At 41.4% G+C, this 24964-nt stretch overlaps 2 protein-coding genes across 4 annotated transcripts in view; both read left to right on the top strand.

The window, feature by feature from the left end:
- Nucleotides 1–809: 809 nt before the first annotated feature.
- On the top strand, nucleotides 810–2114 carry LOC308326863 (26S proteasome regulatory subunit 7-like; the record flags this gene model as incomplete). Its single annotated transcript, XM_080779914.1, has 1 exon — nucleotides 810–2114. One exon carries the CDS (start codon nucleotides 810–812, stop codon nucleotides 2112–2114), a length of 1305 nt encoding a protein of 434 aa, XP_080636040.1.
- Nucleotides 2115–4199: 2085 nt separating this feature from the next.
- Nucleotides 4200–24964, top strand: part of LOC308326890 (ryanodine receptor 1-like) — a 118205-nt gene continuing 97440 nt past the window's right edge. For all 3 annotated transcript variants that reach the window (XM_080779947.1, XM_080779949.1, XM_080779948.1), the window contains exons 1-18: nucleotides 4200–4347; nucleotides 11519–11638; nucleotides 12418–12516; nucleotides 12910–12930; nucleotides 13039–13113; nucleotides 13789–13867; nucleotides 14308–14420; nucleotides 14843–14942; nucleotides 15584–15680; nucleotides 15766–15840; nucleotides 16158–16314; nucleotides 17123–17290; nucleotides 18508–18629; nucleotides 20030–20216; nucleotides 20658–20793; nucleotides 22455–22550; nucleotides 23177–23295; nucleotides 24147–24280. In XM_080779947.1, coding sequence (XP_080636073.1) covers nucleotides 4297–4347; nucleotides 11519–11638; nucleotides 12418–12516; nucleotides 12910–12930; nucleotides 13039–13113; nucleotides 13789–13867; nucleotides 14308–14420; nucleotides 14843–14942; nucleotides 15584–15680; nucleotides 15766–15840; nucleotides 16158–16314; nucleotides 17123–17290; nucleotides 18508–18629; nucleotides 20030–20216; nucleotides 20658–20793; nucleotides 22455–22550; nucleotides 23177–23295; nucleotides 24147–24280 — 1949 coding nt within the window. In that variant the 5' untranslated portion in view covers nucleotides 4200–4296. The remainder of the gene's footprint in view (nucleotides 4348–11518; nucleotides 11639–12417; nucleotides 12517–12909; nucleotides 12931–13038; nucleotides 13114–13788; nucleotides 13868–14307; nucleotides 14421–14842; nucleotides 14943–15583; nucleotides 15681–15765; nucleotides 15841–16157; nucleotides 16315–17122; nucleotides 17291–18507; nucleotides 18630–20029; nucleotides 20217–20657; nucleotides 20794–22454; nucleotides 22551–23176; nucleotides 23296–24146; nucleotides 24281–24964) is intronic.

Consider the following 24964-nt stretch of genomic DNA (forward strand, 5'->3'; position numbering starts at 1 on the left):
TACGTAGTACCATGTCAGCAGCCACAGATGCACAGGACTCGCGCTGAAGCGTTTCCTTGCTGTGTAGTTGACTAAATCATGCTACCAAAAAGGGGACTCAGTCATAACCATACTAAGGAGTTCCCAAAGCAGCTATGCCCAAACATGGGGTGTGTTGTCTAACATCAATGTCATCATGGCATCAATCACAAACAAATCACTCGGCTCAATTTACGGACTGGTATTGGTACTAAAGGGGCACATATGGCCATATACTAATGACATCAGGCATCTCCAATTATGCCCATAAAAGGGGCAAGCCAAGGAGATCTCAATGTATGGCCATATCAGTCAGATCGGGGGGGGAGATCGAGTGGAGAGAGGGGGAGCTACCCGTCCAATGTCTGACTTTTGAAATGACGTCATATGGCAGTCAAGTCTATGGATTTTTTTAATTTAGCAGTTAAACAAACATTGATGTCATGTGACAGCCACAGTGGGCGCCCCTCACTTCACACGAGTGTGATGTTTTTTTGGCACTGTCCATGTGACATGTACAGATTAGAATGCCTGCACAAATAGGCATTGTTAGGCATGTATGGTTTGTGTTTTATGTCAGACTAGAGCATATATAAATGTTACAGTTTAAGACGAGCCGACAGAGGTAGTCCGGAGATCTCAATGCCAGTTAACAGCCCCTGTCTGTAGAAATTTGGGAGATATTTAAATACAGCATTGTGAGACATACTGAAGACCGGTCGTCTAATTCTGCAGAGAAGCACCAGATTTTCATTGAAAGCAAATAGTTTATTCCTAAATACACATCAAATATGCCAGATCATTTGGGCAGTGATCAGAGGAAGGTCAAAGAAGAAAAGAAAACAGATGATGGACCTATCAGAACTTTGGATGAAGGAGAAATTGCCTTGTTGAAAACCTATGGCCAAAGCACATACTTCAGACAGATTAAACAAGTGGAAGATGACATTCAACTGTTGCTCAAAAACATCAACGAGATCCAAGGCATCAAGGAATCAGACACGGGCCTGGCTCCTCCAGCACTGTGGGACCTGCCGGCCGACAAACAGACACTTCAGAGTGAGCAGCCTCTGCATGTGGCAAGATGCACGATGATCATCAATCCAGACACGGAGGATGTAAAGTACATGATCAGTGTTAGACAGTTTGCCAAGTTTGTGGTGAGCCTGAGTGACCAGGTCGCCCCTAACGACATCGAGGAAGGCATGAGAGTTGGCGTTGACAGAAACAAGTACCAGATCCACATTCCCCTTCCTCCCAAGATTGACCCAACTGTAACAATGATGCAGGTGGAGGAAAAACCCGACGTGACCTATAGCGACGTGGGCGGATGTAAAGAGCAGATCGAGAAGCTCAGAGAGGTGGTAGAGACTCCGTTGCTCCACCCTGAGAGATTTGTGAGTCTGGGCATCGAGCCCCCTAAGGGCGTGCTGCTCTTCGGACCCCCTGGCACGGGGAAGACCCTCTGCGCCCGAGCCGTGGCCAACCGCACCGACGCCTGCTTCATCCGAGTCATCGGTTCCGAGCTGGTGCAGAAGTATGTGGGGGAGGGAGCCAGAATGGTCCGCGAGCTCTTTGAGATGGCCAGGACCAAGAAGGCCTGCCTCATCTTCTTCGACGAAATCGACGCCATCGGAGGCGCTCGCTTCGACGACGGCGCCGGCGGGGACAACGAGGTTCAGCGCACCATGCTGGAGCTCATCAACCAGCTGGACGGCTTCGACCCGCGCGGCAACATCAAGGTGCTGATGGCCACCAACAGACCGGACACCCTGGACCCGGCCCTCGTTAGGCCCGGCCGTCTGGACCGAAAGATTGAGTTCGGCCTGCCGGACCTGGAGGGGCGCACACACATCTTCAAGATTCACGCTCGCTCCATGAGCGTGGACAGAGACATCCGCTTTGAGCTGCTGGGTCGTCTCTGCCCCAACAGCACCGGCGCAGAGATCCGCAGTGTGTGCACAGAGGCCGGCATGTTTGCCATCCGCGCTCGCAGGAAGATCGCCACGGAGAAGGACTTCCTGGAGGCCGTGAACAAGGTCATCAAATCATATGCCAAGTTCAGCGCCACGTCTCTGTACATGACATACAACTAAGATCCTCCGCTAGGCTTTGTATTTAGGTCAATTTAGATGAAGAACAATGACTGTCTTTTTTTTGGTCATTCTTGATCACTCAAAAAGAATATGTTATGTTATCGTTCTTCACATCAAATAGGGTTGTATAATTTTGATGTTGCTCAGGTATATTAGGTATATTAGGTATATTATACAATTGTGTTATAGGTTATACGTTTACAGCACATAAAGAAGAAATAAAAAGTCACATTTAGGATTTTGTGCGATCTTCTTGACAAGCACTACTGAAGCAGGACAGTGTCACATTGTGTCAGCAGTAGATTTGACGGAGTACATTTTTAGTATTCAACCTGATGACTGGATACAGTGACATGGTAGACACCACCACAATGGTTAAGTCCTCTCCTGACAACTTAGATTTTTTTTCCTGCTGCTCTTTTATGTTTGAGACATGTTACAATTGAGCTGTATTGTAGATGAGATCATCTATTCCCAAAGTAAGTTGAAGTTAAATATTTCAAAACATATTGAATATTTAACAAAAAGATTCAAAACATCTCTAGGTCTCTAAGCTATTCCTGAAGGAGATTAACATTTTATGACGGTACTAAGAGAAGTTATGCCAGAGCTAGAGCTTGGCAATCCATTAAGAAAATAGTGTAAAATAGTAAATAAGTGACAATAACATAACTGATCTCTCTTAACACATTGTGTGCTGGGATATTCTCTCAGGCTGAGCTTGCTGGTGCTAGGGACTTTACATTAAAGGAAAAAAGTATTTCGGGGCCCACAGCAAAATGTTCTCTTATAGCGAGAATCACACCGCATACATCAAAGAAAGCCTAACTTGTCCACTTCAATTTTTTTTAATAGCTATTCACAATTCCCATTATTTTTTTGTGATTTGTTTTAGTTCATTTTCCCATTCTGTACCGTAGGGTGGGGGAGTCAGACAGGGTGTTGTTGTGCTGTTGTTCTCTACAAGAAGGCCACCATCAGACAGAAGAGCCCCATGGCGTAAATATTCTCGTAAATATTCCATATAATGTTATGATATTGAACCACTTTGCAAGTCCTTCTTTGGCGTTGATTACAGACCAGAATTAACGTGCATAGTGTCTGAAAACGATGCAAACTAATGAAGAACATAAGCATGCAGACATCCATGTCGATTTTAGCTCATCAACATCAAAGAAAAGATTTGTAGACCACAGATACTCGAGGTGAAAATGTTTACACATTTTGAGAAAAGCCAGTTTTCCATCAATAATTCCCAGTAGGATGAAGGAAAACACTTGAAACTTCCTGGGCACGTAGAGTACGTTGCTGTACATATGCTGACGTGATGACGTCATGATGGCATTGATCAATCAAGAGATAATGTGCATGTTACAACCATGACACGTTACAACTGTGGCGGCTCTCCCCTACAATATTTAGATCCGAGATGTAGTGAAGTAGAAGTAAAAGTATTGGAAATTGAAAATACTATAGGCACAGTACTTAAGTAAATGTACTTAGTTACTTTCCACCACCACTGCTACTACAGGAAGAGGCTGGAGATGGATTTGTTTTTATGTCCAGATACCCCGTCCAGGACAGGCTTCAGACACGCCTCCTGATGTAGGAGTTTAATCACTGACAAACTGGCAGTAGAGGTATCGAGCCCAGAGATGCTGAGCATGGAAGTGGGAGTTTTGGCGTGCTTAAGAGATCCTGCACCAAACCACATTTCTTGTGCACCCAGCCAGTTGGTCACAGAAGTATTTTAGCAATGTTTAACCTTTTCATTTAATTCAATGGGGCTCTGGTCGGGCTGGAACCTTGCCCAGGTTTGAAGTCACATGTCATAGATGTCACAAATGACTGACGTCATAGATGACTGACGTCATAGATCCTCGTTGGTGCCATGCTTTGCCACATAATTGACATGCTTCCTTTTCTTTTTATATGCTGTGATGAACAGAAGTGAAGTGTCACTCCTCTCTGTGTGTCATAACACATAGTCTGCCAGACAGAGAGGCACTCACTTGCTGGACTCATATTGCCCTTCAGGGCAGCCAACCCCTCACCCCTCACAACAACATTGTCCTTCAATGTCACTCAGCCTGCACACGGCCACTGGGACGGGTTGAGACACAGCTAGACGTTGTCCCCATCTCTCTCAGGGTGTTTAGTGTCTGATGCCTCTAATGCCAGCATGGCTGAAGGTGCAGATGGGGATGATCAAGAGATTCAGTTCTTGCGCACGGTAAGCAATGCAGAATTAACTTTTTCCTAACACGATGGCGATTGTTGCAATTAAATGAATGAATCACATTGTCGGATGAACGATTAATGTCCTCCCACAGGGGGGTACTTTTTTTCTTGTGATGTTATATTGTGGTAAACTTGTCCATGTCACAGAGTACGATAATAGTTTTTATAATATTGAATGGCAGCCTATGCCTGGAGAATAGGCGGACCCTTTTTTGCATTTGTCAGATAGACTATGAAGAATAGTGATAGACATGGACAGAATAGTGATAGACATGGACAGCTGGCTGGTTTGTCACCATTGTTACCTATTTATACACCGACTGGAGTGTATATTTCATGTTACTGTTTGGTTGTTGAGAAGACTACTATTACTGTAGTGCCAAGACACTGGGAGTGGGAACACTTGTTTTATTGTGAATATACTTAAATATGACACATTTTACATCAACATGGTTTGTATGACATGTATGTATCATGTATGGCCCTCATGGGTGAGTAAAAAGAGTGTAGTGTACTTTATTGGACACCGAGTTAAATTATCACTCATGCAGGGTTTTGTTGTGATAGGAACTTGCTGGATGGTTGCAAGTTTGAATCCCAAACAAACCAAAGGAATCTATGTGGGGAATGATTGGTCTTCCCTCCACTGAGACGAGCACAAACCATCTCTCTCAAGTGTTGACAGAGAAGTCTGTACATGTGCAGTCAACTTTGCATTAATATATTTTTGAGGGGCGCTAGCCCCTCCTATATCCAGCTTTTAGTGTATCTGTATGTTCACAAACTTTGTCCTACACAAACATTAAAGTCCCATTGATAAAGAATGGAAAATGTTACGTCATAGTGTCTGAGCAAATTGACATATTGTCTATTTTACGTCATGATGTATGATATGAGCGCCCCTCACTCCACACAGGTGTGATTTCTTTAATTAAATTCACAGTGAGTAGCCTATGTATAAATCCCACTCATGTGAAGTGAGGGGGAGGCTCTTATCCGTCATACATCATCATACATCACATTCCGTGCTCAGCCAATCAAATCATCTCAAATTTGGTACACACAAAGCTGGCCAATTAAATCATCAATTAAACATGTTGGAGCAGTTGGCACTGCTCAAAAATGGAGGGACGTCCTCGGTCTGTCAGCGTGCACAAGAGATTTGGCACTGATCGGTCCGGTGGTTTGTGAGATTAGTCCTGGACACAGACAGTGAGTCAGACCTCTCTGCACTGCCTGCCTCTGAGGAGCCAAGGCGTAAAAAGGTTGTATCATGTTTCATCCTGCATGGTGTCACACCCGTTGTCAGAGTGGTCATAATACCATAATATTATGTGCTATGACATCAGTACCTGGTGTCAGAGTACATGGAGGCCAGTCTCTGTATGTGTGACACACACACACACACGCACACGCACACGCACACACACACATACTATAGATGCCAGCAGGGCAGAAGTGGGTACAGAAAAGAGTGCTGTAACATTTCTGTAACAGTGTAACATAAACATACCGTACTCCAAGACCTATTCATCTGAGACAGTTGAATCTAGATCATATTGATTTCGTTGAGTCATTGTTAGATTTGCACGCTACTGCTTTCATATGATTGTTAGCTAATTTTGGGACGATTCTGCCTTTGTTGGTAGGCTACTGCATTGAAGTTCTTCAACATGTCCTGGTTCTGTCATGATTGTCATAATTATGGTTATACAGTAATTAATATAAGGAAGAAGGCTCTTATCTATAGATTAGTAGGGGTCTAACGATATAGTAACTGTAAGTATATCTACAGTATATGTAAAGAGAAATATCGCATCGTATCGTTTGACTTCGTATCGTATCGTTTTGCAATCTGTATCAAATCATTTTTATCAATACTATGTACTTGTATTTAGCAATTTTAAGAAGAAATAAGAAAAAGTTTTAATTACTATAATTACTTTTCCATTCTACACTTGGTCTAATGATAAATGTATGTATTCTCTGTGTTCATATCAAGGCATGAGTTTGTACATACTGTACAGTATGTGTTCAAATACAATGTCTATGTATTTGCCAGAGAATCTAATCTATTTATATCCATAATAATAAATATTTCCCTTCAAAAACCTGCACTATCCACAAGGTTCACACATAGTTCATGCAATATTTTTCCTGCACCCCATCACTATCTCTTTTAATGCTCAGTTGGTATTGTATTTGTATTGTACAGGAGTTTAGAATAGAATAGAAATACTTTATTAATCCTCAAAGGGACATTAGTTGACTCTAAATCTAGAAGTGCACAATGTATGCAATGTATGCTAGCTGGCTCTGGCTTCTTCTGTGGCTATTTCCACATATAGGTCAAACATTAGTCTGTATAACTTTACCTGTAAATGTGCTTGTTGTGCTGTAAGTTGTTACAGTATGATACAGTCTGATCAGATTTAAGATATTTACTGCTTTAATCATGTGCACAGCTGTACAGTAGTAGTAGTACAGAATTATATTTTCTTATATAGTTTTATTTGTATAGCGCTTTTGCAAACAAGGTTACAAATACAAAGTGAAGATGAAGTTTAATCCGCTCAATATAACTTGCCTGTCACGATGCATTGGCTCACAGCAAATACAACATCTAGTGTATTTAATAAGAATGATGATTATAGCACCTTTGGGTTCAATCAATGAAAAAATGCATTTTGCATCTATTGCACTATAATGACCAATCTATGATTCAAAAACATTACGTACTGTAGTCCTGAGAGGCGAGCTAGAATAAGGTTGTACAGTATGTCAAGCGTTATCAAGCAGCATTACACATGCATGTGGAGTGTGAAACATTTGATATACGTGTGTGTACTGTATATGTATCACTCACCACTGAAATGTCCGAGATTGTGTCTGTTTATAGCCCCATGTCACAAATCTAAGACCGTTACCACACGCATACATGCACGCACGCGCACACACACATGCACACACACACACACACACACACACACACACACACACACACACACACACACACACACACACACACACACACACACACACACACACACACACACACACACACACACACACACACACACACACACACACTCTCTCTCCCTCACTGCCAATTCTCCCTAATCATAGGGTGAATGGAATGTTGTGAGTGAATTACTGTATCATTATCAGTCCAGCAGTGATGTATGTCCAATCCAAGAAATATGTCAAGACCTTTTCACATTTATACAAGATATGTCAATTTTCTTTTTTTTAAGTTACCTTTTGGCAAAAGGTTTGTAAGTAAAATAGTTACTATTATTTACTATAGGATAAGACTATTAAATTAAAATCAAGCAACATTGTCATTATATAGCATTTCGGAATCCTACAGTACCTTTCATATTTTAGTTGACTTGGTTTAATAAATGCAAAGGCACACTGTAAAATTATAGACTTCCAGTTTAAAGCGAAACGATGCCACTTTGTATGAATAACATAATAATTTTGTCCAATCTGTGTGGTAGTAGGTTAATACAATATAACTTATACAATTGGAGTGGTTGTATTTTCTCTCCCTGTTCTTCTATTGAGACATTTATATCGTGTCAAAGGTCACATTTATCCCCTGAGCAAGCAGGCAGGCTCTATTAGCTCAATGGTTAACATTTCGTTCAAGTGCCGGGTTCAATTCACTGGGTATAAGGGGCTAAATGCCGAAATTGAACGTTATATAGTGCAGCTTTTTGAGAAAGTACAACTAATGCAGAATAAACATGTACCGGTATTACTGTCTCACCCAGAAGGAAAGCTGTAATGTCAAGATGTGGTCAAGACTGACCAGTTCACCCTGAACCTGGTACTGCGTTCTATATTTATTTGCAGGACGGGGATTAGCACGTTTTATGCTCTGCCCATTTGAAACACCTGTTTACTTCAGTCCATGATGGAACTCATTTAGACTATAAAAATATATAGTTTAAGAGATTCACAATGACATGCATGTTTTTGCAAGATTTTCCATTGACACGATCATTGTAAAGGTTTTGGTATGGCATGTGGTTATGGAGTATTTAGCATTGCTAGTTGCTAACCACACAGAGTGCACACTCAAACCACTTAATCCTTAATCCTTCTTTGACTGCATGGGGTCCCCCAGGGGTCTATACTTGGCTCCCTCCTTATTTCCCCTCAGCTCCAAATCTCTTCACCGAAAATAGGCGAGCTGCAAGTTCACACCACGTTGCAATGGGACCCGTGAGCTTGTAGATCGTCTATTTTCGTGAAATGTTAACCTATTATGACGTGCCCAGAATAGGGGAGCTTGGGTTCAAGTGGTCAAGGGTTCAGTGTTTTGTTCAAGGACTCTTACGGCAGGATATAGCAGCTGACTTGAATTGACTTGAATCTATTCTGTAATGTTTCCTTAATGGGATGGTCTCACCAATGACTCGGCACAACCAGGCACTCTTTTGGCCCAATCAACACCCTGTATTCTGCATCCCAACAACTCTTTATTTATCTGCCAGGACCTAAATTAGTTCTCGTTGGTGGAAAAAAAGTACTCCCATTCTTTTTTTCATTTTATTTCAAAGATACATTTTTATTTGACAGATGATAGTAGGTAGACAGGAAAGGGGGAGAGAGATGGGGGAGGACCCACAGCAAAGTTCGTCGGAATTTAACCCAAGCTCCCTTATTCTGATCTCGAACCCACGACACGCTGTAAAGCTGGCTTAGCAGCCGGCTTAGCAGCCAAGGTGCCTGGACTGCACTGAGCCACGGCCCAGGCCTACTCGCATTCTTTACTTAAGTAAAAGTATCAATACTGCAAGAGATACTCTGTAAAAGTCCGGAATTCAAAATTTACATGAGTGAATGTACAAAGTATTGGCATCAAAACCTGCACGTGCCCGTCGGCCACCGGCCTACTTGAGAATGATGCAACTTGGGAACATAATAATACCCGTTGTCAACTTGTCATAGCACCCGTCTGTCTGTGTCCCACATGTATCTGCCTGTGTCTGAAGAGGGCAAACTGGTTAAGTAATCAGGTTCGCAGATGTGAGGTTGCCATGGCAATCAATTGGCTGAGGCAGAGGCTGGAAATTGCACAGGTGAGGGGACTTGGCCTCATTAGGCCCACTGGCAGAGCCTGACCAGAGCCATTTGTGGTGGTTCTGGTCTTCTGAAGAACCGTGGTCCGACCGACTCGATACCCGGCACTGCACTCCCTGCGGGGGTGTGGAACGCGTGTGTCGAATTTGACCACCGTACACATACGCACACAGACAGACACACAGACAGAGACTTGGCGCATTTATAGTTGCAGATGCAGAATGTCCCATTTCAAGTTATCAAATGTATACAATTCTTAGAAGATATCACATCTACCAGCTCATAATGAGTCACATCACGACAGATATAGGGTTGAAGGGTTTAGTGTATGTTTTGTAATAATAATCTAAATCTATAAAGTAACTATAGTAACTAAAGTTTTCACATAAATGTAGTAGAGTAAAAGTACAATATTTGGATCTGAGATATAGTGGAGTAGAAGTAAAAGTATTGGAAATTGTAAATACTCGACTAAAGTACAAATACCTGTACTTAGGTACAGTACTTTAGTAAATGTACTTAGTTACTTTCCACCACTGCTGGCTGTCCTCCACCAGTTGACCTTGAAAAGTGATTCCCACTCCTGCTTGTAAAGAAATATAGCTGGCAATTGTTCTGTTCCTGTCCCACTGCCGTGTCTCTCCACACATTCATACTGTACCACTGCCAACTTTTCATGAGGTCATAGATTTTTGCATAAATAAGTGGACTATTATTATACAGTTATTATTGTGGTTATTTTTGAGGGGCGCTAGCTTTCGGAATTACGTCATATTGCAGCCAAGTTTACGGACTTTTAATGTTTGTTTAGAGCACTTGAAACAAACATTAGCAGGCACCCTTCACTGTCCAATTGTACAGATTTGGCACACAATCTCTGAGGATTTTACCGTATATTTTCACAAAGCTCCAACTACGAGGGCAGCTTCATATACACATCCGTGACACCCGAGTACGAGCTAACGATGTGAAGTAGTACCTGTAATGCACATTCGATTATTTTATGAAGTAGCACCCTGCTTACATTTATAACAGTACCTACCCCGTGAGAATTTTAAGCCGGGTCCTCAAATATGTTTCAGAAGTAAACTCACTGAATACGGCGCCGCTGCACTCAGTTGATGAAGATGAGTGAAGTCTATTCAACAAGAGATTTGAGAACTAGATTCCCTACATCAGCAATCTGAGTAATTGCATTATGGAAGCTGGCAACGACGCCCAGTGTTTCTAGGCCGCCTTGATCTCAAATATCTGGTGCTTTCCGGAGGGGAATGTGTGAACAGCAGGTGCAGAGGCCTGAAATAGGGGGCGGCTGGTTAGTCAGGGGCAGAGGGGCTGAGAGATTACTGTGAGGGTAGTGAGTGGCACAGAGATGCAACAAAGAATAGATGGAGGAATGAGAGCTGTTAAGCGAGAAGGAGCAGCTGCTTGTTCTCATACAATGTCCATGGAAATGTATCAAGACACTGACTCCATGCAACGCTGCACTGCAGCACAGTGCTGCCTATGGAATCTCTGATTGTTGTCTCCCCATAATTAATTTGATGAACTTGAAGTCGTCTTTTGTGCACATACCACACCACACCCCAGGCTGGACTGGGCTGAAACCTAAACTTTCTATGCAACATTTTGAAATGTTTTACATTTTACGTTTTGTAACTTAAATCATACACATGGCAGTACAATATCCCAAGTTGGGTACCCTTTTAGTTTCATACACAGTATACAGTATGCTGTTTTTCTCCGCAGGTGTGCAGATATTTTCTTATGCAATGTACAGTATTGCATACAGTGCCAAATACCCCCAAAACAAAACATTTTTTAGATATTGCTGATATTGTTCTGTTCTTAAATGCAAGTCTCTGCATGAAAATGCAGAAAGCCTGTGTTTGTTCCTCATTATAATTTACAAACTGAGGTTTGGCCTCCGTATTATATGTCCATGTCCTTTACATACTATATGTACTGTACTTGATGAATAAACTCAGATTGTTTAGATTATTTATTTCTGTTTTCTGTGTTGAAAATAAACCCATTCACATGAACTCTTTTTATTGTTCTATTTGTAGAATGACCAGGTTGTGCTCCAATGCACTGCATCCATTTTAAAAGAACAGATCAAGCTATGTCTGTCCTGCGAGGGCTTTGGGAATCGCCTCTGTTTCCTGGAGACAACCTCCAATGCTCAGGTACGGCAATGATACGATACAGGAGCCTTAATACTGCTACTGCTATTCCACACTACTACAGTAACTACTGTACCCCTGCAGGCTACCCGATCCAAACATTGTGGATAGAAATAACTAGAGCTGGGACTTTAACTGATTCATTTTTATTCATTAACCCATTGATGCCTGAGGCCGAATCTGGGAACGCCTTCTAGGGCCTGACCTAAGGTTTCTGAAAACATTCAAATTCTGATGATTTTTTTTTTTTAATAGTTATGTTGCTACATGTATAGCAATAGCTGATGAGACACAGAGAGCACGGCCGGCATCAAGGGTAGAACAACGTATACGTTGCACCAGGCGTCAATGGGTTAATTACAAAGGATACTAGAAAGGTGCAATTCTGGGAAATTGCACTGTTCTTGATTAATTCTTGATTAATTTGTATTACATAATATTGTGATGTCACTCCTGTCTGATTGGACATTATATTGTCCAAACAGAAAATTGACCTTTGGGGTCACGGATACAAAACAGTTTTACTTTAGGTGACATAAAAGACCTAGAACAATAGCGTGTTGCCTACAGCAACCACACTACTAACACGATCAAAACAAATCTCACTGGATGAGATTCAGGTGTACCGATCATACTGGTGCACCAATCAACAGACAACAAACCCCAGTGCATGTAAATATTTCGATTTTCTTTTAATCAAGTCTTAACCAGTATTATTGTTCCACAAAACAAAAATTGTTCATTATTGTTTTTATTTAATTTGTCATTTGGGTGCATTGTAGAATGTTCCTCCAGACTTGGCTATCTGTTGCTTCATCCTGGAGCAGTCTCTGTCCGTGCGGGCGTTACAGGAGATGCTGTCCAACACGTCCGTGGATGAGGTAAGAGACAGGCAAAAAGGTACCCTGGGGAATCATCAGTGTTCATTTGACTCTCATTTACAAATGGATTAACTATAGCTAAGGATTTTACTGTGTAGATTTTACTTTCAGAAAACTGGCTTCAAAGTATATCTCCCATCAACCGAAGTAGATCATATGCTGTTTTTTTGTTTTGTTTTGTTTGTTTGGAATGTTAACCTTATTCATGGCCTTTAATCTTTATTGAAATTGTGGCTAATACTGTTTGTCTTTGTACAGGCATCTGTATTAATGTAGTATTAACCAAATAAGAGATGAAATGCCATTATTTCTTCTTATTCTTCAACTTAACTTTCCCTTGTTTCCTCCATGACTCCACACACAACACGCCCTCACTCTTCCACCTGATGACAGGCTGTTGATTTGGACAAATGGGTATGTGTTCTCACTCTTACTGGGGGGCGCGTACACACTGTGTCATCGCAACAGCAAAACATGAATTGATTATTATTCAATATAACTCTGTCTCTCCTGCTCTGCCAGTCATCACAGGGAGGAGGCAGTCGCACGCTGCTGTATGGCCATGCCATCCTGCTGAAACATACGCACTCCAGCATGGTAAGTGCACATGGTATTTATTGAGTGCCCAACACTCCCTGCTCACTGGTGCTGCCCCAGCCCGTAGAGTGGAGTACACATCATACACATTATGGCTCCTACATTGACCATGGGTGATATTAGACCTCAGGCAGGGATATTCTACTGCACATGCTGTTGTTGGCTTCAAATCTGTCTTTATTTCTGTAATAATAAGGACATTCATCACTAGACCTTCCTGCCACTACAATGACACAAAGAATAGAACTGTGACTGTTGTGTTGTTCTGTGTGCTACAGTATGCTCTCCTGCTATCATGTTATTTAAAGTTTTTATGTTGCTCGATTCAATATTTAGATTTAGATATTCATTTTAGCTGCCTCGCCCCCTTCCTATCCAAACCCATTGTACCTTTAAACTCCTTTTTAACCATGTTAGATTAGATTAATCAAAAACATCCATCCTTTTTTTCTGGTGACTGATACTGCCCTCCTGATACGTGAGGTGTATTTTAGTTTTTTGTTACTTTTTTATTTATTTGAAATAATTATTTTTATGGAGCCTTGTTCTTTCCGTGATGCTAAACATCCAAAATAATTATTAAAAAATAAATGGAAAATATCCCTTTAATATTACCAGTGGTTCAGTTGATGCCATTGTCACTACAGTACAATATGTGCTCTCATTCTACTACAGTATCTGTGCTGTCTGACCACCTCACGCTCACTGACAGACAAGTTGGCTTTTGATGTGGGCTTGCAGGAAGACTCTACAGGTCAGTACAGTATGCACTGCAGAATTTGTCCCTCATTTTATGGCTGATTGTTTGTCGTACAACAGCGTTGCACGCATAAATGCTAAAAATATCTACAAGCTCACAACATGTTGTGATGTGACATGACGTTGTGAGCTTATAGATCAACTATTTCGCAAGTCCGCTGCAAAACCGCAGGTCTGTTGCACCACATCCGACATTCAGTCAGAAGAATGTATGTCGTAGCTGTATTTCTTTAATAGTTTGTATTGCGAGATACAAAGAGTCTGTATATGTACTGTGTAGACTAGAGCCTATTCAGCCTTGTCTACAATATCTGAGAAAGAATAAGCTGTCTATTGCTGTTGATAGTGGAGGACAAATAGTATTTACTGCCTATTCTAAGTGAAACATAAACAAGGTGCTGTAGGCATTGTAATAATAGTATGCGTCTTCTTCAGGGGAGGCATGTTGGTGGACCATCCATCCAGCTTCCAAGCAGAGGTCGGAGGGAGAGAAGGTCAGGGTGGGAGATGACCTCATTCTCGTCAGCGTGTCCTCCGAGAGATATCTGGTAACTTCAAGCTGGATATTTCACCAAAACGAAACACAGTTCAGCTGTTGTGTCTTGCAGATGTGTTGATGCTGGAAATGTAACTTTTTTTAAGTTAGTACAGGTGTCAAGTTGGTTTCAAGTTCGATCTTTTGCTGAGTTCAGGCGGCCTGAACATCTAGTTTTCCAAAAAGTGTATAGGTTTTTAAAATTTTGAAAAATGTAAAATGTTATAGGAGCATATATGAGCATAATGTCCCAATTTAAATAGGGTTACTGGAGTGAATGTGGTTATCAACTCGGACAGTTAAAAACCAAGTACCAAGTGAACTCCTGGTACCGAAGAGGAAATGCATCCTCGAAAACCCTTCACGCTGTAGGCTGATGTAATACAGAGTGCATGTTGGATACAGATTGTGATTGATTGATTCTCCATTGTCCAGCATCTTTCCTATGCCAGCGGGGACCTCATGGTGGACGCATCCTTCATGCAGACACTGTGGACTATGAGCCCTGTGATGTCTGGCTGTGAGGTGGCTGAAGGTACACACATGATTCCCCTTTACTTCCCTTTGCATTCAGTTATTTTCATGGCAAATAATATACTGTATTTCATGTCTTTTTTACATAAATAGTATATTTTATATCATAAAATCACCGGGATACTGCGTGGGCCATACAGGCTTAAAGTTGGTTCCTTGTACCGGACAATTTTCATTTCAATGCATAAAAGAAACAAAATTACACCTGTGTGAAGTGAGCGGTGCAACTGTACCGTGTGGGGGTCCCGGGAACATCCAGACCCCCAGGAACTTGCCCAGGAGGGCAACCCGGTTCCGGCGAGCCTTCTCGCGTTTTCCGTGCTCGGACTGACACAGGGACATACATACACACATTGCTACGTAATGGAGCGGTTAGGCACCTCTCAAAAATTACGGGGCCATGAAGTTCACTGTGTTGGATTCCCTATTTTAAGCAAAGTTCAAGTCTCTGTGAGTAGATTTTCACATCATACTGAAATTAATAGAATCCAATGGCTTGCTAAAAAACCACGATATGCTTTGGAAAAATGGTCTCCAGTAATGTCAGATATACAGTGACTCAGTCAATGGGCTAATCAACATGGCAGACCTGGCATGGTGACTTTTAATCCACTTTCTTCCTTAATCATCTGCACTGTCCAGGTTTTCTGATCGGAGGTTATGTGCTACGACTGTTCCACGGTCACATGGATGAATGTTTGGCCATCCCATCAGCCGACCAAGGAGATGACCAGCGGAGGTGACAGCTTGTCATACACACAGAACATACACCACAGGGGAAGGGTCAAAGCTACATAACGTACAATATGTTGTTTTCTTTTCAGAGTTGCTCATTATGAGGGAGGTGCTGTGTGCAGTCAGGCCCGGTCGCTGTGGAGACTTGAACCACTTCGTATCGCGTGAGTATAGACTCATTTAAAGCCACTTACGATACTTTTGATTCATTAGTGCTCCATATTTGAATTCATTTCTTTCTACACATTGCATAGAAAAAGGTCCAGCACAATTCAACTGTTGATGCGGGTGTGCGTGAGGGGATCACACTCACTGTTAGACAATTCCACAGGATCACTGTCAGATTGCTTGTGCCTCCCTACCTGAGCGTTCGCCTCTTTTTGAAAATAGATTACTATATGTGTCAGTGGCCTCCTGTATGAAAAAGTATTTTATCTTTATTTTCCCCCTTTTGCTGAAATGTGTGTTACTTACTGTGCAGGTGGAGCAGCAGTCACATTAAGTGGGGCCAGTCTTTCAGGATACGTCACATAACAACAGGCAGGTACATCTGTCTGGACGAGGAGAAAGGTCTGCTGGTGGTTGACCCAGAGAAGGCCAACTCCAAGATGGCTGCTTTCTGCTTCAGGATTTCAAAGGTCAATGCCACAACAGCACCAGTTCAATTTAAAGAAAGTAAAACATCATAGAGTTCACAATCTGCAGTAGTGCGGAAAGATTTTCTCACCACCTATGACAATGAAGACACTTTCCCTTGATGTCATCTGCATTTACACTTTTTTTAGCTGATGCTTTCACAATGCATCCCATCCCGACGCATTTTGAGCTATTTTTGACGCGTGACAGTGCCGGGTTTACAGTGTGCTTGTCCGGACCCAGATTAGTCGGGAGTCGGGACCTAATCTCTCAAGAACAGTTCGAGAGGGCGCTGTTTTTCCTTTTTATTTTTTCGATGGGTTCGCAGATTGGTCCAGACCTAATCTTGCAAACCTCACTGGACCGATCAGCACCAGATTTCTTGTGCACCCTGCCATTATGTTACGTTTTCTGCATAGTGCAGGTTAGTTGTATAGGTTTTGTCTACTATTATTGATAGTGCTTCTTATTGTTATTGCTTACCTTTCTGACAGTGCTTCCCTTACTCTGTTTCTGTAACTTTGGAACTCTTCGCCTCTGGGCGAACGAAATTATCGATATATCTATGTAAAAAAAAAGAAATCTGTTTGTAAAAATCCCCAACAAGGTGCTCTGTGGTACAGATGGGTAACAAAATATTATTGCAAAAAATGGAAGAGTATTTGTCATACTACAGTGATATCATAGATGACAGCCACATGCACGTCAGAGATTCTCATGGTAGCCACGCTGTTATTATACAATAACTAACTTTAATAATTTAAACAATTAAGTCACTCATTGTTTGTATGTTTTTTCCCCCAAATGCAGGAGAAGATTGAAGTGGCTCGAGTGAAGCGAGATGTGGAAGGTATGGGAACACCTGAGATCAAGTATGGGGAGTCCATGTGCTTTGTACAGCACGTTTCTACTGGCCTCTGGTTAACCTACGCAGCTGTGGATGCAAAGGCAGCACGCCTGGGTCCTCTAAAGAGGAAGGTAAACATGTGTAATCTCACCTACCTTACCTTTAGGGATGCTACTACAGATTATTTTCTTAGTGATTATTCATTGTCATTTAATTACTTTTTGATTCATTGAAAAATCAAGAAGCGTGTTTAAAAAAAAGGGGCGCTAATGTATTAAAGTCAAACTCATGTTGATTAGGTGATGTAATGGTGATGTAAAATAAACGGTGCCAACACAAACATTAAATGCCATTAACAATAAAGAGACAATATGACGTAACGAGTTACAAAATGACGTACAGTAAGTTTCCCCTTCATTGTCAATGGGGTTTATTAAACAAACATTGAACTAAAGACAAACATTAAACCTGTATTAAGATTTTACATTTTAAATATATTAAGCACAAGTACAAGTATATATCAGTCAGTCAATCAACGCAATAACAACACAATTCTAATTGATATTATATAATCAACTATAACGATTGTCCAATTGGAATAGCGCAACTCGTTGAATCGGCTATTTTTTAAATTATAATCAATAATTAATTATGTATTAATTAATTCAATTGATAAATATCTATCTTCATCAACTAATAATATTAGATTCATCTCTCAAGAACACATTCGAATTCAAAGAAAACAAACAGCAGGGGGCAATGTTTTTTCCCTATTTTTTGCCGATGGGTTCCTAGCTTGGTTTTAGATTAGATTAGATTTACCGTATTATAGAAATCACATTAGTGACACCTAAACCATATTCTAATACCCAAAATATTGGCCACTCACACTCCAGCATGACTGTGTTACTGTGTTACACTCCAGCATGACTGTGTTACGGTGAAATTGGTGACCTGCTGAAATATGTGACCATCTTGTGGACTTCACATAACTTACATGGAGGTCTTTAAATACGTGCCCTAAATACCTCTAGGTTGAACTCTGCTAATAAACACACCGCAATGATTTACGCTCAGACCCACGATTGACTCAGGACTCGAGAGCAAAGACTCGAGACTTGACTTGGACTGGCAAAATGGACTTCGTCACATTGAGGTTTTCGTCTCCTTTTCTAGTGGGCCCTGGGAAATTCTTCTGAAAAGCCCCGCTTCACACTCACACAGTGACACACATTGGCAGCATGGGAGCTACCCAATACAACCACAGTCCTACACTCCCGGCCACTGACAAGCTTCGCTCGTAGCTATACGCTGTGTGTGCATACTGTATGTGTTTATTTCTTCTCAGGCCATCCTTCATAAAGAGGGTCACATGGATGATGCCCTCACAGTGGCTCGCTCTCAGACAGAAGAGCAGCAGGCTGCTAGAATGATCTACAGCACCTTCGGCCTCTTCAACCAGTTCATCAAGTACCTACCTATACGCCCACAGCCCACAGACATTACCTTTATCTGTCTTGCATTACAGCTGTCTTGTGTTGACTAAAGGGCCGTCCACTCACACTAAGAAAGACAACTATAATGATAACTCTGAATATGAAGTTCTAACTGAAGTGGTCCACAGCACAACTATAATGACAGCGGTAAACGATATTTTTTGGATCACTTTCAAGGCGATTTTAAGAATCATAGAAACTTTGGCTGCCAATCAAAATCCATTAAAAGGGCATCTGGGGAGATGAGGAGACATTATGCATAGCTAGTGGTAGCTGGTAGACTAACTGGCATTACCTCAGGTAGCCTTCAAATATCTCACCTCCTTATAATATATCCATATAGCCTATTGCATGTCTTTCAGCACCGCAGAGGTGGAGATCTTTCTCTCGTTCTCTCTTGGTGCCACTGTTTACAGAACGTTATGGCGGTTCATTCAGTGCAGACACTCACATAAGACATAACTATCATTATAGTTATCGTGATTGATGTGAATGGCCCTTAACTGTGACTATGCCAGGAGTTCAAATCGGGTCTCATGTTTAACCACAATCAGCTTAAGAAAATAGGCCTAGCGAGCCGGGCACCACAGCGTGTCACGGGTTATAAAACCTGATCCCGACAACCTTTGCTGCGTTTCACAGTATAGTGAAATTTGCTGATCTACAAGCACAAAACGCAGTGCATCATGACACATTGTGAGCTTATAGAACTGCTTGTTCCGCTATTATTGGAAATTTAGCAACCCACATGACTCAAAAATAAAGACTAGTTCTGTAGTTTTCTTTTCTAACTATAAGCTTATTTTTTCCTTATATTCTGCACATTTTCAGAAGGGGGTCTCTGATAATAAAATCAAAGAAAGAGTTTCCCGCACACTGTCTAGAACTTGCAAAAAGACATGTCTGTGCTGATGAAGATCTAACTACCGAAACGTTGACTTAATAAAGAGCAAACATTGAGTTCCCCTTCTGAATTATTTGCACCTGTCACCAACCTTTTGAGGTGTGCAATTGTGCATCGGCCTTCTTCTAAAAATGTTATAACCTGCACAAATTCCTTTCTATGATATTAGTTTTTCCATTGTTATCTTTACTTCAACTCTATATTAAGAAGTAATAAACTCTGTTATTGTTGCCATTCGAGTGCCATTATTATTATTATTATGTACGTACTGTATGTTGTTGTTTTGTTTTGTTTGTTTTTCATTTTGGGTAATTGTATTGTCTGTATTGTGTATTGTTTTGTTTGTTGTATTGTCTGTTTGTACAAAAAAAAAATGCAATAAATATATTGTTAAAAAAAATAAAAAAAAAGTAATAACCCCAACATGTGATGCTGATGGAGTTGTTCTTCTCCTCTGTTGTGTTGTCTAGATCTTTGGATGCTCTGAGCGGGAAGAACAAGTCGTCCAGCTCTCCTTCTCTGCCCATGGACGCCATTGTTCTCTCCCTGCAGGACCTCATCTTCTACTTCCGACCGCCTGAGGAGGAGCTCGAGCACGAGGAGAAACAGTCCAAGCTGCGATCTCTCAAGAACAGACAGAACCTCTTCCAAGAGGAGGTTGGTCACTATCACTGGGTCACCTGCAGAGTCAACAGGTGTACCCCCAATGTGTACCCTCTGTAGTACACAGAGGTACTACAGTGGAAAATGGGAAACACAGTTTAAAGTAAATGTGCTCAGGGCGGTCTAATTTCAAGTCTTTCACTCCTTTTCTTATTTCAAATGTTATATTCTTCAATATATTCTTCATATTATGTCCAAAACGGCTACTTTTCACGATTCAAATTAAAAAGTAGCAAAAATAGCAGAGCTTCAAGCTCAAAACTTGACTGAGCTTGTAGATCTGCTACTTTTGCTATTTTTGTATGACACTGTACTAGGAAAAGTAAGGCATTCATTATTTACCTAAAAAAGTTTAAATATGGACCCCTTTCATTTTTTGAGAAATCCCACTCATCTCTCCAACATATTTCCAATGTTGTTTTGTCCTCTAAACAGGGAATGATCACTCTTGTACTGGACTCTGTTGATCGGCTCAACGTCTACAACACAGCAGCACACTTCTCAGAATTTGTAGGGGAGGAGGCCGCAGAGTCCTGGAAGGAAATAGTGAATCTACTGTATGAGTTGTTGGGTATGTTCTTGTCCTTTTCATGACGTATTCTTTTCAGTGATGATTCTTTTTTACGTGTAAATGTACTGTATTCTAGGGCTGGGACTCGATTAAAAAAAATAGTCTCATCAATTCGAGCCATTGTAATTAATTAATCGAAATTAATCGCATTTTAATCACATTTGACCTGAGAAGCATTTCTTTAAATTAAAATGGATTTTGTCTGATTGGCTTCATTCCAAAACCTATCCGGGTTGTGCAAGGACGTGCTGTGATTGGCCAGTCACTGTGATTGACAGCCTAAACCTAACCCTAACCTCAGTAAAACTATGCCTAAACTTAATCCTAACCCTAAACCTAACCTCAGTAAAACTATGCCTGCCCGGGGGAGTGGCTATAAACACAACCCGGCTTGGATTTGGAATGTCGCGTCTGATCCATAGACATTTAAAGCCTCTCTGAGGCGTCTGTATCTCAACAGAAGGCAACATGGAGCCAACGGGAGGCGTTGGCAATGCGTGATTGGATTGCATTGGCAAGCTTTCCCGAGATTCCTTGCGAAAACGGAAGAACGGAAGGGGACGTTTGGTAGGCCAATCAGATGCATGCACGACTCTCTCTTTCCCAGCAGCACTTGCCTTCCGAGATTCCGCTTGACTTCATCCTCCCGTTGGAGACAGGTCTCTCCAACCAGAGTAATCTAGTAAGAGAGTGGCGACGCTAGCATTGACTCCCATTGTAATAATGGAATGTGGAAGTGCTCATTCTATCTCAATGGGATAGTTCCAATGTTTGGAACTATAGCCCATAGGCACCTGCTTTGCGGTGAGATCAAAGTGTGTCACCATTCTCTTACTATTCCACTCGGTCTCCATCCAACGAAAGTGCAGCGACCAATAAGTCATCTATATTAATTGTCATGGTCTGATCGGCTTCCTCTCCCATTGCGTATGGTCGGTACGCCTGAAATTCGTCCAGTGAGAAAGTTTCTGTGGTTTCTGTAATTAATTACCGTAATCGAAATTAATCAGTTAGTCCCAGCCCTACTGTATTGTTTGGTTGAGTTTATTTTCACAATGATTAAACAAAACAATGGTAAAGTTGTATGTACTTACTATGATACAAACAGTAATAATATGCTTAAAGGACAAATTTAGTTTTTTTTCAACCAAGGTGCCATACTGTGTGTCGTTGGCTCAATATGTCAGTCTGTCACCTCCCCTTTCACATTCAATAGACCCCCCCCCCTCTTTTGTGGCCAGATGTAATTTTCTGGGGAATAGTAGGACTATAGTAAATAATAAATAAATAAAATAGCTATAAAATGTCCATGTTCGAATGCCCCCGTCCCCTGTCAAAAATAGCTAAAATCGCTAAAACGAAAGAGAGCAGAAAATGTAAAAATACTAACACTCATCTTTTACTTTATCTAATAACAGCCTAAAACATGAACCTTGGTTGAAAAAACAAACAAACAAAGTTGTCCTTTAAGAACATAAGCGGGTAAAATGAAAACACAAGGAGATGATAAAAAATATCTCCTCTCAATGCAAACAAAAGAAGGTACAACAGCAACAAGATGACAAGCAAATGAACCGCACCGTCTGTAGATGCTGCATCAGGTTTTGTTTGTATTTGATGCACTAAAGTTGCTAAACAGTTGTTTGTGTCTCCATCTTAAGCTTCTTTGATCAGAGGGAACCGTGCCAACTGTGCTCTGTTTTGTGATAACCTCGACTGGCTGGTCAGCAAGTTGGACCGACTGGAGGCGTCTTCAGGTACACAGTTATTTTCCTGCCCACTGGCCATCTACACCTTCAAATGCACTGTGGTCATATGACAAAAAATGTAATAAAAAACATCTCGGATTTTATAGTCTAAGATTCGCAGTGACAACTGACAACCATGTCCCATATTCTTGGATTATTTGTGCATCTATCCTAAATATTGTCAGCACTATACAGCAAGAATGAAAGGGATGATGTACAAGACGGTGGTGAGACCAGCTATGTTGTATGGTTTAGAGTCGCACAGTCGCACTGAGGAAAAGACAGATGTTTAAGAGAGTCCAGACTGAGATGGTTTGGACATGCAGAGGAGGGATAGTGAGTATATCGGTAGAAGGATGTTGAGGTTGGAACTGTCAGGCAGGACTTTTATGGATGTACAGTTAGTTGGTGTGAGAGAAGAGGAGGCAGAGGACAGGGTGAAATGGAGGCAGATGATTCGCTGTGGCAACCCCTAAAGGGAAAAGCCAAAAGGAAAAGAAGAAGATCGATCCTAAATAGTGTCATAAACAGCATATTGTATTTGTACACTGTCCGAATGTTAAATTATGTGTTTTAATCTGTATAACATGACTTGTGATGTAAATACACTTGCGGGCATATCTTTCTTCCCGCAGGCATCCTGGAGGTGCTTTATTGTGTTCTCATTGAGAGTCCAGAAGTCCTGAACATTATTCAGGAGAACCACATCAAGTCGATCATCTCTCTCCTTGATAAGCATGGACGCAATCACAAGGTTGATACTTTTATAGTAGATCATCATAATATGAAATATTATATTATTAAAACCATATGTGTTCGTTAAATGCATCATACAGCAAATATTAATTATGCAAAAAGTAAAATAGCACCATGTCTGTATATCGTTTGCTGTCGGGCATAAACCTTTTATCTCCATGTCTCATCTTTGTGTTCATAAATAATTGCCCTATTTTATACTTGGTATTAAATGGTATTAAATTGCAAAGTAGCATAATAGTCGATCTACAAAGCCTATGAGCTTGTAGATTGTCCATTTAAGCAATATTTCACGAAAGGACATGCACTTCTGCGCTGCCTAAGGAACTTGCCTATGGGCTCGTTCCTGCAGCAACGCAGGCATGCCATTAATGATGGTAATGCACACCCCCGAGTGTAATATTGTGATTATGCAACAGTTACCCTGCTAAAAACAAGTCAACTCAATTTCATTATAACTAAGATATTCAATACAAAATAAATAAATAATGAATGACAGATGTGGCCACTACGACCGAAAATGTCCCATGAAAACTGCTAGCCTAGGAACCCAGCCGACACTGGTCTGAGAGAGCAGTGAAACTCGGCACAGCTCATTTTTATGTTTTGATTAGGTGTTCCATCATGCTCGTTTAAGCACGGCTAGATGGCTATTTCAACCAATCAGATTGCTTCTTTCTAACAACCTGTTATATAATTTAGCTCTTTCCCCCCAGATTTATTTTTTTCTTCATTTTTTTAGTTTAATATTTTCACCTATAATGACATGCCCAATTAACTGCCAGGTTGAAAGTGATTAGATGTACAGCATGTGTGGCTTTTCTAAATATTTAACTCTGTGCTGTGCAGGTGCTGGATGTGTTGTGCTCCCTCTGTGTGTGTAACGGAGTGGCCGTGCGATCCAATCAGAACCTCATCACAGAGAATCTGCTTCCGGGTCGAGACCTCCTGCTTCAAACCAACATCATCAATTATGTCACCAGGTACTGCGGGCAGTGCAGGTGTACTCAAGTACTTTTACTTTACTTGGGCACAGTATATCCTCTTTCAATACTTTCTACTTCACTCCACTCCACTCCACTACATACTGTATCCAATTCAAATATTGTTCAGTCAGGACAACTCATGAACGGAAGGAATATATACAGTATATATTTATTCAATGCATGTTCTCCCCGTGTCCCCTAGGGTAGATACCCTCACAAAAACATGCCGTAATCCTGGTCTCTAAAACTACCTCCCCCTGGCCAGCCGGGCCGCCTGATGGAGGGGAAAGAAACTGGTCGGAATAACGTGTCCCTTCCACGCGCTACGTCCGGCCGGAGAAATTCCCCTCTGTCAGGTGAAAAGAAGCAGCTTGGACTCCTCATGCATAGAAGGAGGCATGAGGTCAGTCCGCTGCCCCCCCAGGTTGGCAGAGGAAGTGTAGTGCCCAGGATTACATTAGACAATTGGCACTGGGTGAAAAGAAAACTGGGTTACAAAATCGTGGGATAAAAATTATAAAAAAAAAAAAAAAACTACCTGGAAGAGCACCTCTTCCACCACTGACTGTGGGTCAGCTGGAAACAGGATCGTTCACAGAAGAGTGAAGCTACTTGGCAAAATAAGTCAACAAGAACATTCCAGTCCTGTGGAATGTGGTGCAGTTGGGCGAGCGCACTGCG

The sequence above is a fragment of the Protomyctophum bolini genome (genome assembly GCF_963924005.1).
Source record: "Protomyctophum bolini genome assembly, chromosome: 13".
In the NCBI taxonomy this organism is placed as follows: domain Eukaryota; kingdom Metazoa; phylum Chordata; class Actinopteri; order Myctophiformes; family Myctophidae; genus Protomyctophum; species Protomyctophum bolini.